Source organism: Ambystoma mexicanum, chromosome 2p (genome assembly GCF_040938575.1).
Source record: "Ambystoma mexicanum isolate Mex_15411 chromosome 2p, UKY_AmexF1_1, whole genome shotgun sequence".
Classification (NCBI taxonomy): Eukaryota; Metazoa; Chordata; class Amphibia; order Caudata; family Ambystomatidae; genus Ambystoma; species Ambystoma mexicanum.
The window spans coordinates 26,263,953-26,283,754 of NC_090923.1; the positions used below are offsets into that span (position 1 = coordinate 26,263,953).

A 19,802-nucleotide genomic window follows, 5' to 3' on the forward strand; every position below is an offset into this window, starting at 1 on the left:
TGCGAACAGGCCCCCACTGCAGCAGCCTTCACCATTGAGAAAAGTGCCACGATCGTAATGGGATGTTCAGTGACGCTATATGCGGAACACTCATTATTTGCTATCTTGGAAAGATCAAAATCTACTCTCACAACACAGAGAGCATCTGCTTATGAAATAATAATATCAAGTCCAAATGTACATGTGGTCAGATGCAAGACAGTGAACCCAGCCACATTCCTTACAGAGCCATGCACAACTGAGGATTTACAGGAACACAATTGTAGCACGTATGAGGGAGAGGGCGATGACATTCCCAAAGCAAGAGAAGATGCCCTTACAGAAGGAGAAACTTATTTCATAGACGGGTCAGCATCCATAAACTCAGAGACAGGAGCGAAACATGTGGGGGTGGCAGTAGTGCGCATGAAAGAATATATTCAGACTCAGCTTACGTCACCACCACAGTTCACTCAGGGCTATCACGTTGGCGTAGGAGAGGGTTCCGAAGAGCAGACGGGTCCCCCGTACAACATGCCACGTTGCTAAATGAACTAATAGAAGCTTTAGCAGAGCCATCGGTAGTAGCAGTGGTTAAATGCCAAGCCCATACCAATAACACAGACGCCGCATCATTGGGGAACGCTGCAGCCGACGCAGCAGCGAAGGAAGCCTTGTACTTCAATAAGACACCAACATCAGAGTACATTGTAAAAACAACCACAGCAGAACAACCAGCAGAAGCATACAGTAACACGCCCATAGCACAATTGATAGAACTCCAGAGAAGGGCCCCACCAGAAGAACAGGAGTTGTGGGGCAAACAAGGGTGTAAGCAATCAGCTACAGATCTCATTTGGAGACAGGAAACGACAGGCAAGGTAATGATGCCTGTAGAATTATTAGAAGTAGCATTCCAACAACTGCATTTCCCAGCTCAGGTTGCAAAACAACACATCGCCTCAGATATTCAGGAGGATTGGTTTGTTCCTAATCTGCACGAATACTTGTCTAAATTTCTGATTGAATGTACTACATGCCAAACTTACAATTCAGGGATGACATTACGAACTCTGCGTGGCACTTTGCCACGCCCTACAGGTCCATTTAGAGAACTACATATCGACTACGCTGATATGGGAGAAAGATGTAATGGAGCAAGATACTTGATTGTGGTGGTATGCCCTTTTTCACGGTGGGTAGAAGCGGGCCCCTGTCCCCATCCTGATGCAAAATGTGCTGCCAAGTTCCTTGTGCGAGAAGTATTCTCGTGGTGGGGAATCTGTGACGTGATCCGTTCAGACAACGGCACGCACTTTGTGAATGATCTCTTCAAAGAAGTAACCTCCCTTCTGAGGGTGAAACATAAACTATCTTCGATTTATCATCCAATGGCCAATGGAGTTGTGGAGAGGATCAACGGGCTGCTCAAAAGCAATTTATCGAAATTATGCAGCACGTTGAAAAATAATTGGGTATATTGTCTGCCCCTAGCACTGTTCCAACTCAGAAATCAACCATGCAAGGATCACCATTTAAGCCCACACGAAATCGTGACGGGGAGAAGAATGCACACACCGCTCTCCCCTGTTAGGAGGGCGTCTGATGCGCACAGGGCTGCCACAGTGCTGGGAGAAGAGTTTAAGGAATACCTAGCACAGCTAACGTGCGCAGTACGCAGCATAGCAAAACACATTTTTCCACCATTTACTGAAGATGTAGCAACAAACACCTCCGTGCCGATAGCAGATAGCCCAGAGGTGCCTTTAATGCCAGGGGAATACATCTATGTTAGAAATTTTGTAAGAAGGTGGAATTCACCAAGATTTCATGGTCCATACACAGTGATGTACAGCACCCCAACTGCAGTTAAAGTGAAGGGGTTGAAATACTGTGTGCACCTCTCAGATGTGAGAAGGGCGCACAGCATCGCACTTCCCCAAAATGAAACCGACTGTGTGGATGCCATCGCTAGCACATTCTGACATGATGAAAACTGCAACTTAAACAGGGAAAGTATAGTGGAAAAGCAAAATGTTTTTACATATTGTCTCTCTCTCTCTCTCTCACGTTCAGTTCACAGCAAGGCCTTCGGCTGACAGTTCGACAGCAGGCCAATCTGCTGACACATCGGCAGCAGGGCAATCGGCTGAACCATCGACAGCGCCCGATGAGACAATCACAGAGCCCCCAGCATACGAACTATTGTCAGAAGAAACCTTGAAAACCAAGTTGTCAAGCAGCAAAAGATCCAATTATATTTCATCCAAATCGTCAGAACTCCTTGCTGAAATCCCGCAGCAGTACAGGGTTTTCTCATCTGCAGAGACATTTTTTGCATCATTTCTAGCACCAGGCGTTCAAGCAAGGACAAACGCGAAATGGCTGCAGATAACACGTTGGGAGCTCATCCAGCTGGCTAACGACTCTGAAGAAGGATTCAACATCATAATGACGATGCAAAACAGATATGTCTTAGATCTTATCACGGCGATGGACGGTTGTGTTTGCAAAGAAATTGGGGGGGCGTGTTGCACGTTCGTACCAACTTCGGATGCTGATAACGAGACACTGGGCCTCATTACACGGATGGCGGTAGGGATTTAACGTTACCGGTAATGTATTACCGGTAACGTTAAATCCCCATGTGGATCTTGACCCGGCACACCTCTATTTAACGGTACCGCTAATTACGGTGCCACTAATAGCGGGCAGTCCGCGTGCGCGCGACCCTCCATCCCGTTAATTACGCCATGCCGCTATTAGCACAGCATCACAAGGCCAGTGCACATGCTAATAGCGGCATGGTAAATCCCCCCAAACCCCTTACCGCCATGGTGCAAATACCGGCATCGCGGACCACCCGTTAAGGGAAATGAGCAGTGTTCCCACCTGCCACAGGTGCACCAAATCAGCACTGGTGAAGGCAATGGAGACTGTGGCAGCTCAAAAGGAGCACACCACACCCCTTCCCACACCCCTCCCCACACCAAGATGGTTCCAATACTGGCAGCATTACATGGCCTGGAGGACCTCATTGCAGCGCAGCTGCTACAACAACAGGCAGCACAAAGGAGACGCAGGAGGAGGAGGAGGAGGGCAAGACAGGCACAGCAGGCACCACAACGCCACCTAATCATACCACAGAGGCACCCACCAATACCCAGGATCAGAGCCAGTCCATTTAACCTGACCCCTGAGCAGATACACACCCTGTACCATCTGGACAGGGCTACCATCACCAGCATCGTGGACATGATCCACGACGACATTGTGAGCCTCATAGACATCAGAACTGCCATCCCCCCGCTACTGAAGGTGGTGAGTGTGCTCCACTTCCTGGCCACAGGCACCTATCAGCATACAGTGGGACAGATGCATGGCATCTCACAACCAGTATTCTCACGCACGCTGAACCAGGTACTCGATGCACTCCTGAAGCATGCACCTGAACACATATCCATGCCACAGATGCCCAGGAGATTGCAAACACAAAAGTTGGCTTCTATTCACTGGCAGGCATTCCAAGTTGCATCGGGGCCATCGACTGTACCCATGTGGAATTGGTGGTCCCACATCACAATGAAGTAGTGTACCGAAACAGGAAGCAATTCCACTCTATCAATGTCCAAATGGTATGTGACGCCAACAAGATAATCACACATTGCTGTGCCAGATTCCCAGGATCAACACATGATTCCATGGTTCTGCGGAACTCAACTATCCCACGCTACATGGAGCGACACACCGGACAACATTCGTGGCTACTTGGTGAGTAGCAGGGCAAGCACATGGCTGCGTGATTTGGGGGGGGGGATACATACTCCAACTCGGTGTGAATGGGGGGAATGGGGGGGGGGGAGATACATGCTCCAACTGGGTGTGAATGGGGGGAATGGGGGGGGGAGATACATGCTCCAACTGGGTGTGAATGTGGGGGGGAGAGATACATGCTCCAACTGGGTGTGAATGGGGGGAGTGGGGGGGGGAGATACATACTCCAACTGGGTGTGAATGGGGGGAATGGGGGGGGGAGAGATACATGCTCCAACTGGGTGTGAATGGGGGGAATGGGGGGGGAGAGATACATGCTCCAACTGGGTGTGAATGGGGGGGAGAGATACATGCTCCAACTGGGTGTGAATGGGGGGGGGAGATACATACTCCAACTGGGTGTTGACTGGCGTCCGTAGGGGAAATGGACATACAGATGTACGCCAATGTCCTTCAGGGAAGGCCACGATGTACTTGAGAGGAACCCACATGCAATTCGAAGGTGCAGAACATTGAGAACAATGCAGGTTGCAAAATATCACACATCCATCCACATTGCACATCATGCCACGCCACATATTACACAAACCTGCAACATGGTGTCAAGACCGTAATACAGAATCAGTGCAGCACAACATCAATCCAGCAACGCGCCCTTGAATGCATGCAAAGGGATCCCCCCTAGACATAGCACTGAACCACACACCTATGGCACCACTGAAGTGATGCTTCACAGCATGGCAACATCGGTGTCAGGATGTCAGTACACTAGCAGTGTGTTACCTAATTTGTATGGGCCAGGGACACCTAAGACCTGGCCTCACCCATGACATGTCAATTACTGTTGGAGGCATGAATGTGGCATTTCTACTTGCAGGGTCGACCTCCCCCTTGCACGTTGCTGTCACACAGACCATCTGCATGAATGCTGTCAATTTAGTACCTGAATCACAATGCAATGTCAATTTGTGTGATGTGAACAGGCCGATTTTGAGGTGAACAGTAACAGGACCCCGTTCATTCCCCTATACAGGTGATGCGGGCTATCCCCTGAAGCCCTGGCTCCTCACACCTGTACGGAACCCACAGAACAGGAACGAGGAGGAATACAATCGTGCACATACCCGTACCCGCATCGTGATCGAGCAGACTTTTGGACTATTGAAGTCACGTTTCAGGTGCATTAGCAGGTCTGGTGGTGCTCTCCTGTATGGACATGAGAAGGTGTCCAAGATCACCATGGCATGTGTCATGCTGCACAATATGTGTATCAGACAGAATGTGCCACTGCCCCCTGACGTAGAAATAGAAGTACCTGATGAGGATGATGATGGTGATGAGGACGGAGGTGAAGGGGATGCAGGTGTTGCAAGAGGGGATGGCCAGGAGGGACGTGCTGTGAGACGGCATCTGATCCACCAAATATTCTGAGAAACATGTTTCCGTACTGTCACATGGATATGGGGGGTAATGCACTGGTGTATGTTTTGAAGCACGCAATGGACCCTGTTGCCAATAAAGTACACACACACAATGAAGATGTCCAAGCCTGTGTTTTGTTCAGAAACCAGTGTATTGAGTGACATGAAGGTGTAGTAGTGCAAGCCCAAAAACATCCCACCACCCTTCCCCCCCAACAGACCCATAGCACCCTTCCCCCCCAACAGACCCATAACACCCCCCCCCAACAGACCCATAACACCCTTCCCCCCCAACAGACCCATAACACCCTCCCCCCCAACAGACCCATAACACCCTTCCCCCCCCCAACAGACCCATAACACCCTTCCCACCACCCCCCACAACAGTCCCTCATGTCTCTGCCATTTCTGCCATGGCCAATGCACACCGGGGTATCCCCATTAGCCCCCTAATTGCAATTGTCCTTGGAAGGGTCTTGAGGGTTGCCAGACGTGCGCCTGGTGGTTCTCATCGAGCGCCTGAGGGGGCTTGTTTGAGTCGACCCGGAAGTCGAGGATGGGGCAGACTGGCCTTGTGGGTGAAAGTGGCGGTCCATTGTGTCTGCCATGCGGACAAGCACCTCCCTAAGACTTGCAATTTCATTGCAGATCCTGTCCGTGTTGGCGTCCATGTGCTCAGTGGAGTGCCTCGCCGTCTGGACTATCTTCTCGGTGAGATTTGCTGCCTCAGCGACATGCTGCCCAACCAGCACGGTCAGCTCCTGTTGGCGCTGCAGGATGGCGGTGAATTGCTGATCAGTGCCGGGTGACCGTGCATTGGATGCCGTGCCCACAGATGGCTCCAATGCAACAGGTGATGTAGCATGGGTGACATTATTGCAGGGTTGGTGCCTCGAAAGTCCCATCAGAACCAGGGGTCTGGGATGCCATGGGCTCTGGGCTTCCTGGGTGGCTTGGGGTGTGCATCTCCATGTGCTGGAGTAGGGTGTCCTCTGGATCGGACTGGGGGCCAGTGGCGGCTGCCTCACCAGCAGAGCTTGCCGCAGCTGATGGTGGGCCCTGGGTGTCTGGCATTGTTGCCAGTGGGTTTGCCTCCGGTGGTGGGCCCACAGTTGGTGGTGCAGCTACTGCTGCCCTGGCAGTGGCACTGTGACGTAGGCTGCCACTCTTCAGGTGTGGCCTTCCACCCTTGCCCCTGGATGTTGCAGGGGTTTCCTCCGGCTCCTGTGCCCTTGGCCTCTTGCATGTAGCTGGTGCCTTTGATGCATCAGCGGCATCCTCCCCATCTGTATGTGAGCCTGTCAGGGACGAGAAGGGGGATATCATTGGTTGCGATTCAATTTACTTAATGAAGATTACAGGAATGATGCAGTTGTGGCCATTGGGACTTAGCAGTTGTGGATGCAGGTGATGTGCCAGTTCAGTGCCTCATCCATGCATGTTTGAGTTTGGGACTTGTCTCTGGTGATGTGTGCATGTGTGTGTGTTTGGGTCTGACACTGACATGGTGATGGATGGGTGCATGTGTGGATGTGTGTCCATGCATGAGTGGGGTCTGGGCTCACATATGGGGGTGACTGTGCATTCACACCGCATCCTGTCATGTGTACACTCACCTGCATCAGAAGTGGTAGCCACGCCGACCTCCATGCTGCCCACTCCCTCAATGCTCTCGGTGGCTATCATGTTGGCGCATGTCTCCTCCCATTCCTTCAGGTGTATTGGGGAGCCATCTCCGCCAGCAGTGGCAATGCGGTGGTTCTCCGCCAGGATGCCCCTCACCCGCAGCCTGAGGTCGTCCCACCTCTTCCTGCATTCACGCACAGTGCGCGTGCTGGTGCCCACGGCACTGACTTTGACCGCCACCTCCTCCCAGATGGTTTTCTTCTTGAGCAAGGTGGCACGGCGCATATCATTTGCAAAGACGACCTCTGCATGCTCTGCAAGGGTCTGCGTCAACATGACCAGTTCCTCGTTGGTGTACTTTTCCTTCCGCTGCCTGTCACATGTTTTCTTCAGGGCCTTGGGCATGATGCAGGTGTCACGGTCGATTTCACACAGCTCACTACTCCAATATGGTCCAGGGGGCAGAGGATGGCAATGGATTGTGTTTTTAAAGATGGCCGCCGTGCTCTTTCCCGTTCCGGTGCGATGACGCTATTTCCGCTTCCGCTATTTAACGGTCGATGCTAATAGCGGTCACCGCTAATAGCGGTCATCGCTAATAGAGGTGACCGCAAATAGCATGTACAGTGAGGGCGGAGGTGCTATCAGCACTTTGGGCGGGCACGGTAAGGTGCTTTTGCGCCATGGCGGTAGGGTCATTTACCGGCATGGCCCTATGCGCGTGTCCGCTTACTCGTAATGGTGCGCTATTGGCGGTCTCCTGTGAGGGCGGACACGCTAATAGCGCCATGCCGGTAAATCCCGTTTTTTAGCGCCTACCGTGTAATGAGGCACACTGTCACAGGTGATAACAGCAGTACATAATTTAGGAGAAAGAATGAAAGCAGAAGGTGGAGCAGATAACGACACGTGGTTCGACAATCTGTTCAGCTGGATACCATCATGGGTGAACATAGCAGCGAAGATACTCATTCCCATTATTGTCTTTCTTCTCCTAATATTCTGTGTGTGCCAATTGGGACTAAGATGCTGTGAAAATAATATGCCTAATTCAGCGATGATGATGGTAACAGTGGGCAGACAGACAACGGTGCCACCATGATAGATGCCCAAGTACAAACCGGAGAATACACCACACCACAGTATAGGATGACTGCCATCTATAGACAGTATGGGGACGTGGTTGATAATCTACATTACACTACCATTAAAGAACCAAAGAACTTGCTGTGGTATAATGAGGTTTGGATAGATTTAGATGGGGATGGGATGGTGGGATATATTGAATGGTCACCCCAGAAGAATACGCAAGAAGGGGTAACAGCTTAAGAAGTGCGTGCAAAGCATGGATGCCAATAAAGGGTACACCTGCTTGGGATGAGGCTGTGGCTGAAGCTGAGCGCTACCGAAGGGAGAACGGAAAGAACGGAAAGAACGAGATAAGTAGTTTGTTACTTTAGATGTAACGAAAGGGGGGAATGTATGTAATGTCCTCAGGCCCCCTCGCGTCGTACACTCCTTAGTACAAGGCTTGGACCATGTGCCTCCGGTAGTGGGATTGCCCCTCGTCCTTATGTAAAGTTAACCACGGTTGACCGCAACATAGATGGGACTACTGAGCAGGACACAGGGCATCCATCTTTCGTGCCCCTTTTCAACTCCATCTCGGGTAAACAGGCCTCACTGCGATAGTACAGCAATGTTCAGCTCCCCTTCCACCGCAGCAGCCAAGGACAGAGACACACATACACACACAAGGCGCACAGGCAGCTGGCTGGCCCCCACCCTTGCAGTCCCCCTGCAAAGGAAAGCTCAGCGCTTCCATTCTCACGAGAAAGTTGCAACAACCAATATGATACAGTTTTCTTCCTCTGAGATCACTGCTCGCCTGAGAACCAGCATGTGAACCAGAATGAGCTAAGCACTTTCTGCTCGATTCATCCCCATAAACGTGCCAGCCACCCATCCCCATTTTAGAACAATTTATTGCCCTCCTGACCCTACGCTCCCAGGAAGGTATTTCTTTTAAGTGCCAGACCCTCGCCTGTGTTGCAAAACCCTCCCAACACACTCCTTACTAACCCTAAGCATTTTTACTACTATATATGTTTTTACTTGTAATAATGAGTTTGAAACCTAGGAGAGATGCAAAACACAGCCGATTCTTTTTACATGCACAATAAGGGTCAAGGCCTTCAATTACAAGCCACGAATGACCCAATTGTACTGACAATAATCATTGTGTGTGACTTATGTAGAAATGTGAAAAGTAGCATAAAATGTTTTAGATAATTTGTTATTTAATGTTTAACATATTAGCTTAGGTAGTGACCACAGTGACCGGACCCTGACCTGCGTGGAGCACAAGATATTTGACGTCCGTCATCTCGTCAGCCACTCAGCCAACCAGAAGGAAGAGATGCCACCCACACCTACAGCACCACACCGCCTGGCCAATCGGGTCCATTTAGCATTTTTTGTTAAAGTTACTTTAATTGATATAAATACAAGTGTGATGTAATGAGGGGTTTGAGGGTTTTTTGGGTTATTTCCTAGCTGGAGAAATAAACCATCCTTTGAACTCTTGCAGCCGGGTCTCAGTGCCTCCTTCCCTGACAAGGGGTTGTGTCGGTTATTTTATTTTCTCTCACACGTAGTAAGCCGGGGAAAGGCACCTACAGCTTCTTCTGTACAGGCTGCAGAACTCCCTTTAAGACTACAGTGAAGCAGAGAGATTAGAGTGTAGGTTGAGTGTGTGTCAGAGAAAGAGATATAGACAATGATATACCAGGGGAGAATATAGGAATGAGAGATGAATATGTAACAGAAAACATGTGACTTCCAAGAGAAACTATGAGAGAGACAAAGTGCACATCTAGCCAGGGAATAAAGGGAGAGAGGAACGTATAGCAAGTATAGGTATAAGAGGACATCAGGCAGAATGACAAGAGGAGAGTGAGAAGAGTGAGAAGAGTGGAGACTGCATAGTCATGTTTGACCAAAATGAGCAGTATATGCAGAGTGAGAAAGAACAGGAGGTGTGAACAGCAAACTGTCACTCCATGTCCCACATCATCCCAGTACACACTGGGAGCCCACAGCCCAGTCTTCCAGATCACAGGCCTCTATGTGCCCGCTCCAACACTGCCATACCTCTAAGAGTTGGGTGATGCTATGAGATGCTAGGAGATGCTAGGAGATGCTGGCTCATAATGGCACAGTTGCAACTGAAAGAATCTCATGTCGCCCCCATTACTCGCTCAGTGATACACAGCCCCCAACTCCCGCACGAAGAATGCCCGCTGCCCAACCACACTGCATATAGGGTAGAAGTAAGAAATAAAGCAGAGATTACCGTTAGAATCTTGCCCACACAGGTGAGTCCATCCCCGACATAGTCCCTCCTACAGGTGCAGTTTCGAGTGGCAGGTCCTGTGAACACACAATCCGCAAACCGACTGCAGCCACCCCTGTTCTGTGGGGAAAAGACAGAAGGAGGCGTGTTATCATCAGAGTACGAAGCAGCCTTGCTATCGGGGGGGGGGGATCCGCAGTACTGGGCACCCCAGCTCAGGTCCTTTCTACAAGGGATCAGTAAGACCTGTTCTATGTGTGTGCTACAAGATGGTTATTAATAGCTCACATGTTCATAATGCAGATTCATTCATTTAAAAACATGGTGATAGCAAGTATTTGACTAGAACATTCCCATGTACTCTTTAAACATTCGGACATAGACAATTCAGTGTAAAAAACAGAAAGTACAGGTTATTCACTGTAGTGACTCTTGAACAGGGACTCCATGTTCCCTTTATGCAGACTTCTGTGACGTAATGAACTGGGCTACGCCACATGCTTTCCGTGAGCAGTAATCCCTGGGCACCAGCTCCAGTTCCTAAGGAAAGACAGATCACCAGTATGCCCTGCCTGGATCTGCAACCTGCCAAGGCCTTACCTGATGGCAACACTACACCTTGCTTCTCTCTGGTAACAGGATGCCCAGCCAGCCATCCTGTTACCAGGGAGAAACAAGGAGGAGTGTTCTCTACCCCATCTGCGGTAGCACCAGCCAAGCTGACAGACTTGAAACAAAACATTGAGAGTAGAAGACGGTGAGAGCCCTGACAACCACCCCCATCTGAGGCCTGGGACTGCAAAAGACTTGCAAAACTACTGCTATAATTCAGACATAGCTGAAGTGAATGCTGGAGCGGTATGCCACCTACGTGCACCACTATCACTGGACCCTATCAGCATCTTCTGCCACTGGGGCGGAACCTCTATTGAACTGGATGGCACCAAAGTTCCAGCAATCGTTCACAGCTGCATGGCACCAAAGCCACAGCAATCCATCACAGCTGCAAGGGCACCAAAGCTCTAGCAATCCTTCACAGATGCATGACACCGGAACTCCAGCAATCCTTCACAGCTGCACTGCACCAAAGCTCCAGCAATCCTTCAGAGCTGCATGGCACCAAAGCTCCAGAAATCCTTCACAGCTGTCTGGCACGAAGGCTCCAGCAATCCTTCACAGCTGCCTGTTACCAAATCTCCAGCAATCCTTTACAGCTGCACTGCACCAAAGCTCCAGCAATCCTTCAGAGCTGCATGACACCGGAACTCCAGCAATCCTTCACATCTGCATGACACCGGAACTCCAGCAATCCATCACAGCTGCAAGGCACCAAAGCTCTAGCAATCCCTCACAGCTGCATGGCACCAAATCTCCAGCAATCCTTCACAGCTGCATGACACCGGAACTCCAGCAATCCTTCACAGCTGCACCGCACCAAAGCTCCAGAAATCCTTCAGAGCTGCATGGCACCAAAGCTCCAGAAATCCTTCACAGCTGTCTGGCACCAAAGCTCCAGTAATCCTTCACAGCTGCATGGCACCAAAGCTCCTGCAATCCTTCACAGCTGCATGGCACCAAAGCTCCTGCAATCCTTCACAGCTGCATGGCACCAAATCTCCAGCAATCCTTCACAGCTGCATGACGTCAAAGCTCCAGCAATCCTTCACAGCTGCATGGCACCAACATTACAGCAATCCTTCACAGCTGCACTGCACCAAAGCTCCAGCAATCCTTCACAGCTGCCTGTCACCAAAGCTCCAGCAATCCTTCACAGCTGCACAGCACCAAAGCTCCAGCAATCCTTCACAGCTGCACGGCACCGAAGATTCAGCAATTGTTCACGGCTGCATGGCACCAAAGCTCCAGCAATCCTTCACAGCTGCACAGCACCAAAGCTCCAGCAATCCTTCAGAGCTGCATGGCACCAAAGCTCCAGAAATCCTTCACAGCTGTCTGGCACCAAAGCTCCAGCAATCCTTCACGGCTGCATGGCACCAAAACTCCAGCAATCCTTCACAGCTGCATGGCACCAAAGCTCCTGCAATCCTTCACAGCTGCATGGCACCAAAGCTCCGGCAATACTTCATAGCTGCATGGCACCAAATCTCTAGAAATCCTTCACAGCTGCATGGCACCAAAGCTCGAGCAATCCTTCACAGCTGCATGGCACCAACATTCCAGCAATCCTTCAGAGCTGCACTGCACCAAAGCTCCAGCAATCCTTCACAGCTGCATGGCACCAACATTCCAGCAATCCGTCACAGCTGCACTGCACGAAAGCTCCAGCAATCCTTCACAGCTGCCTGCCACGAAAGCTCCAGCAATCCTTCACAGCTGCACGGCACCGAAGCTTCAGCAATTGTTCACAGCTGCACGGCACCGAAGCTTCAACAATTGTTCACAGCTGCATGGCACCAAAGCTCCAGCAATCCTTCACAGCTGCACAGCACCAAAGCTCCAGCAATCCTTCACAGCTGCTGGCACCAATGCTCCAGCAATCCTTCACAGCCGCTTGGTGCCACACACCTTTAGCAATCCTTCGTAGCTGCATGACACCAAAGCTTCAGCAATCCTTCGCAGCTGCACAGCACCACAGCTCTAGCAATCCTTCAAGCTGCACGGCACCAAAACTCCAGCAGTCCTTCACAGCTACTGGCACCAACGCTCCAGCAATCCTTCACAGCTACTGGTACCAACGTTCCAGCAATCCTTCACAGCTACTGGCATCAACGCTCCAGCAATACTTCACAGCTACTGGCACCAACGCTCCAGCAATCCTTCACAGCTCAACTGCACCAACGCTCCAGCAATCCTTCACAGCTCCACTGCACCAACGCTCCAGCATCCTTCACAGCGGCACGGCACCACACACCTTCAGCAATCCTTCACAGCTACTGGCATCAACGCTCCAGCAATCCTTCACAGCTCCACTGCACCAACGCTCCAGCAATCCTTCACAGCTCCACTGCACCAACGCTACAGCAATCCTTCACAGCTCCACTGCACCAACGCTCCAGCAATCCTTCACAGCGGCACGGCACCACACACCTTCAGCAATCCTTCACAGCTGCATGGCACCAAAGCTCCAGCAATCCTTCACAGCTACTGGCACCAAAGCTCCAGCAATCCTTCACAGCTACTGGCACCAACGCTCCAGCAATCCTTCACAGCTCCACTGCACCAACGCTCCAGCAATCCTTCACAGCTCCACTGCACCAACGCTCCAGCAATCCTTCACAGCGGCACGGCACCACACACCTTCAGCAATCCTTCACAGCTACTGGCAGCAACGCTCCAGCAATCCTTCACAGCGGCACGGCACCACACACCTTCAGCAATCCTTCACAGCTGCATGGCACCAAAGCTCCAGCAATCCTTCACAGCTACTGGCACCAAAGCTCCAGCAATCCTTCACAGCTACTGGCACCAACGTTCCAGCAATCCTTCACAGCTACAGGCATCAACGCTCCAGCAATCCTTCACAGCTCCACTGCACCAACGCTCCAGTAATCCTTCACAGCTGCACGGCACCACACACCTTCAGCAATCCTTCACTTCTTCGGCATATATGCATCTTTCAGGGATTGTCACTAGGCCTCGTTCAGGGGTGGCACTATATGGAGGATCCAGTAGATTCCCAACCCACCGGGTGGCTCATCTCTAGAACTCTGCCATGGTTAGCATATTAAGTCATCTGCCAGTCCCTAAGAACCCAAGAACCCAAGAACCCAATAACTATGGTCAAGTTACTGGAACCCCATGTTTCGAGAGCTCATCCTGTCCGTTTGTGGACATGAACTTGAAGGGCTCAATGTACCATGCAGTATCATTGACACACATACACTGGCAGAAAGAAGCAGGTTTGCTAGGGCCGCTGAAGGGAGTCACCACAAACTATTTCCATTTCAGTCCACAGAAAATCTAGGTCACATGGAAGAAATAATTTCTTATACCTCAGAACAGGAACGTACAGAGCCGGCATCAGAGATCAGGGTGGCTGGGAGTAAGATACTGACTAAATCCAAGAAGGTGGCAGGCCCATATAGACCCTTGGTGCGCAGAGCCATGAGGTGGTCAAACACGCAAGCAGCCATACAATGGCACCTTCTTGCTACACCTCCCACAAATCCCACACATCGCTCGAGTATGAAGAGGGCATGAGGCTAAGAGGGAGTGGGGGAGTTAGGAGCTAAGACGCCAGTCGTGCAGCAGAGACAGACATGTAGAGGGAGGCAGAGTGGCAAGGAGGTGGTGTGAAGAAGTAGAGAGAGTGGAGAGGAGGAAGGGGAGAAGAGAGCGGAGGGAAAGAGGAGCAGGATAGGTGAAAGAGTAGGAAGGTGTGAGAGATTCAAGCAGCAATGGTGAACGAAGAACCGCCCAAGAGAAGGGACAGGAACGAGGAGGTGAATTGCTTAGAACCATAGATAGAAAAGGGGTAGAGTAAGATCATCAGAATAAAGACAACAGGGAGGAGAAGAACGCCCCCTCGGGTGCCCATCTATGCAGGATACCAATCTGGGGTGGCTAAATGACATGCACCTTGACAGTGTGATACCTAACCCGGCCCTAACCTCTAAATCACTTGGGATCACTATAGACCACACTCTCTCCTTCCAACAACATATTAACAAAAAGGGCCCAACTACCTGGTACCAGATAACCCTCCTCGGGAAGATAAAACATTGCCTTCCACCCAAGGACTTCTGAACCATAATACACATAGAAATGACAAGGAAAACCAAATGATTGGATAATAGAATGAGGGATAGTATAGAAAGAGGAAGGCCTTGTGGAGTGCCGTAGTGGATCAGTATAGAGGCGGAAGCATTCCCAACCACGATACAGCAGATGGACGATCAGAGAGAGGAGAAGAGAACCAGGACTGAACAGTACCCGAAATCCCAAGAGAATAAAGAATCTGGGGGGGTCCACTGTATCAGAAGCAGTGGACAGATCAGGAAGAATTAAGAGAAAAGATTTCTACACCTGATGAGAAGACGTACGAAATACGTTGATATGACGAAGAGCAGTGCCTGTAGAGGGGGCAGGATGGAACCAAGATCGAGAGAGTTCTCTTCCAGATTGATGGAAAGAGAGTAGACTGGGTGTTCCAGAGGTTTAGGTAGAACAGAAGAGAAATGGTAACATTTACCCACATCTTCTCTGATGAGTCCTCAGCTGATGCTCATGAAATCTGCAAGGCTGCCTCATTAGTAGTAATATAATTATTTCAAGGATTGCAAATTTGGCTCACGATTCAACAGCTCATTTTATTTTATTTTTATTTTGTTTAAAGAGCAGATCTAGCTCAAAAGCAGAGGAGCGCTATTCAAGCACTCCATCTGTGTATACGCGCTGTATAAATAAACAATTACAATTACAATTCAAGGTCTTTTAACAGTAGCAGAGCACTGTGTTACATTCTGTGTATTGTGAAACGATCTTGGAGTAAAACACAGCCAACAGACTCTGAATTAACAATAAAGCTGAGGATGGAAAAAGGCCTATCTTGCCCTATAATATGGTGGGATTTCCCTACCTAAATAAAGCTAAGGAAGGTCAAAGTCCAAGAGTTCAACTTTGGAACCTGTTTGTGCCCAAAACCTATACTTGCCCTCACAACTACTCCATACAATGTGCAGAGATGTCAGCAACCAACAAAACAATGTTCAATACAAAGTTTGGAGCGCTGTCCAGCTCGCAGATTTCTTTCACCTCCCTCCCCCAAGTATAAAGCAGTTTCAACAAAAGTCTGAGGATTGCCTTTAGTTCAGGATGATATTGTATTAACCAGTACTCAGGGTTCCCTTCCCCAAGTTCCAAAACACAGTTCAAAACACAATATATCTTGAGGCTCTGTCCTCAAGTCAATAAGTAGTTCAAACCTCAGGGCTTATTTATTTATTTATTGAGCATTTGTTCGGTGCCGGTACAACAAAACAGTATGTCAAAGCACCACAAGGCAAAGTGGGGCGGGAACAAGGGGAGGTAAAATACATAATGGGAAAAGACAGGAAATATACAATCGTGGTCCTACTAGGTCTTGAGGCATTCGGGCGTGCAAGTGCTGTGAAAAGAAGTGCGGAAGAGGGGGGTGGGAGGAAGGTATGGGTAAGTGCTGGTGAGAGCCTGGGAGGGAAGTGCCGAGGGTGCCAGGGGAGGAACCGCTGGCTAAGTACTAGGATGGGGGGATCCCACAGGTGGGATGCACAGCCACCCGGTAAGGGGCCCACATGGGCAGTGCTGGGGGGGAGGGCACCGGTCTGGTACCTGGGGGATTCATTATGGTGATTAGCAGGGAAGGGATAGAGGGAAAGAGGTAGAGAAAAGCAGAATTTTTAAGAGGTTTCTGGAGCGTAAGGCGGTCCAGCTCAAGTCTGAGAGGGGCAGGGAGGCTGTTCTAAAGAGAGGCACCAGCCGAAGAGAGAGATTAGCACCCCACTCTCTGCTTGGAGAAGTTTTGCCAAGCAGAGAGTTGGAGTTAGAGGAGGTTCCCTTCCCCAAGATACACTTTCAGTAATATATTTGTACAACAAAAATGTCTTCGCCAAAAAGTGTAGTTAATTTTGGTTCACTTGTTAAAGTTCATCTCCAAAGTTCCATTCACTTTGGAGTCCAATATACGTTGGGTCCACTTGCATTGCTAAAGATCTTTCAGGTTCAATATGTATTGGTCTCTTCGATCCAAAGTTTGATTGATTCGTAGATTAAACATACATGAATTTAACTTGCATTTAAAGATTCATTCAATTTTGAGTTTGGCACACTGTGTGTTTATTTAAATTGTAAAGTGTTGTTCCTTTTCTGTCAGGTTCCATAGTAAATAGGTGGTAATTAAAGAATTATTATCCTTATGTTCTTTGTTTATTTCATTGATAGGTTTAAAAACTAAATATAGTCCTTTCACTGTTAAAATGGTTGGGCCTTAACTTCCATATTCAGAGTACTGCAGATACCCCAAGCCAAGATGGAGGGCAGAGGCAGGAGTTCTGATTGGGTGGCAGGTTGACAATGGTGTGACTCCCAACATTCTAAACTGCCTTTCATTAGTTTAGTTTCCTGAGCTGGTCATGTTTCTGTTTATCTCCTATGTTTTGGGCCTTGGAAAACTCATAAGAAAATATCTTCAAGACTAAAAGAAAAAGAGACAACTCATTCAAGTTACATCTACTCTAAAGAAATTAATTTTCCCTGTGGAAGAAAACGCTGTGAGGTCTTCTAAAGCAAAAAATAAGCTAAGTACTTTTTATGTAATTAATCTAAATGAACTGCCAAAGTTAGCCTTATCTTCTGTTATTTTCTCCTCTGAAGTGCAAGGATTAAAAGACGTTGTGTTGTGAAGCCAGTGTTTTTACATGGCAAACTCATTCATCAGAGAATAAGTCATGAAAACATGATATTTAAAGGCTATTAAAGTTAAAAGCAGCACCAAGAAGGATATTTATTTTTGAGCCAAGGTATTTTTAACAAAGAGGAAAATATATAAGAATTGTTTACCATATTATATGAGGAATCTTCCAAATGCATCTCATTACATGCAAAGACGTTTTTGAGGAATAACTTTACTTTAAAACTGTACTCAACATTAAATGGTATTTCCTTTGGTTGTTGAACTATTTCCATAAAGAGAGGTAAATGAAATGGAATGAACTGATTAAGGAAATAGTATCATTTTAAGGAAAACAAAAGATTATTTCTGTGTTTTCAACTATTTTTTCAAGTGTGCTTCATTCAAAAGACTCATCTTCTTGAGACATTGTGGAGTTTGTGTTCACAGTTTTATTGACATTGTTTCGAAACACATTTTCTTTTCTTCAAGTTCATTTATTTCCACAAGGAACCTCCATCAGTTTAGTCACTTGTAATGACATTCAGTTCATTGGTTTTCAGCAGCACAGTTATGAAACATGACCACCAAAGTTTGCTTTTAGGGTAAAAGAGTTGGAGTTATTTCAAAACTAAAAAAAATATATAGAAATAATTATCATCCTCTGGGCTTTTTGCAGAGGGTATTCAGGTAGGATTGTTGATATTCATAAAATAATAGTTGTTTAGTTTTGTAATATTATTTAATGCTTAACAATTTTCATTCATGCAGAGACCGGATGAAGATAGAAGATCCAGTGTCTGATTTGTTATTTTATCCACTTTTCCCCCTTCCCCCCAGGGGTGTCTAGTACTCAGCTGTTCAGTTTAGTTGTGAGCTAGACATCTTAGTGGGATCGTGGGACTCAGCAGCTCCTGCGTTGGATGTGGATATTACCAGCCTGACATTTTCATAGGTAACAGTTGTCTTTCAATGCGGTATTCAATAAGTATGCAGACATATTTGTTAGGCTTTGCATTCGTTTGGGCATTCAATAATTGTCAAATGTTTTCATTTAAATCACTTTGTTGTTATATTCAGTTCATTTTGTTGTAGTATGTCTTTGTAGTGTGCCTTTAAACGTGCCCAGCACTTTTCGTAAATGTTCTTTCATGGATACACGACCACTCCGTAACAAAGTACACTTGTGCAATGATTAACACGCTCTATTGTTCGTTGGTTAGCAAGGATTTGGAGCGGAGACCTTCAAAAACGTGTCTCATCATTCACACGACCACTCCGATACAAAATACCCTTGCACGAAACAACAAACACTGGCATACCGGGTTTCTGCTTTCAGAAAAACACACTGGTTGCAAGTTCCTGCGCCACAGTTCTCTTGACCTTCTGGTCTCCACCTCAGGGCTCCACCACCTGCCCTCAGGCACTCCTGGGTCGGCTTCCGTCCCCAGGAGAATGAGCACTTTGAACACCAGAAAAAGAGGAAGCCTCCCTGCACGGCTCCCTTTTCAATGTTAATTCGGTACCACAAAGCCCCGGCTCCCGGGCCGCTCTCCCCTGTACCGCAGGTGTGCTCCACACGCCCGCTCCCTGTTGCTTCTCTTGGCCTCTCTTTTGCTTCTCCGCCTTCACTGCCACTGCTTCTCTCTCTAATATCACTTCATTGGGCTTTTTTGAACAGCTTTAACAGGGTCCAGGTGCGAATGTACAATTGGCCCTGCCTGCCCATCATTAAGTAGCAGAGTGGTAAAAGCACCTACTCTTAATTACTCCTGGTTGCCTCTTCTTCGTCCCAGTACTGTCAGTAGTATGAGGAAGTCAGGGGAGTTTACTCATAATACCCCATGAAGGCGGGGTTGGGTGGGTCATTAGTAGGAAAGGGGGGATACCATGTCTCATCCAACTCCCAGTCCCCAAGGACCCTCCACACAGGTGATCCTCCCTCGCTTGTCCACCCCCAGGTTTGGGATGCAAGAGCGATGGCCTTTCCCTGGCCACCTGCGCAGAAGACCCATGGGGAATAGGAGTGAGAATTCCCTCAGGTTGATCACACCATCCATTGAGATTAGTCCATGGTCAGGGGCAGATGAAAAAGACATTCTTAAAGAGTTTTGTGAATTTGGAGAACAGTGGGGGAATTCCGAGTCGATACTGACTTATTTATTTATTCATTTTATTTCTTACACGCTGGAACAAAATCCCGAAGGCATGGGAGCGCTGAGACTAACATACAACACAAAACATGTAAAGCAGTAACTCAGGAAGGAAAGCCAGTGGGAGGTAAGACAAGGCAGGTGCCATACTTCATTCAAAAAGGAAG

General features: G+C 48.5%; 1 protein-coding gene across 1 annotated transcript in view; it reads right to left on the reverse strand.

The window, feature by feature from the left end:
• Positions 1 to 19,802, reverse strand: part of STAB1 (stabilin 1) — a 1,160,316-nt gene that overhangs the window by 442,436 nt on the left and 698,078 nt on the right. The window contains exon 45 of the mRNA XM_069643183.1: positions 10,156 to 10,275. Coding sequence (XP_069499284.1) covers positions 10,156 to 10,275 — 120 coding nt within the window. The remainder of the gene's footprint in view (positions 1 to 10,155; positions 10,276 to 19,802) is intronic.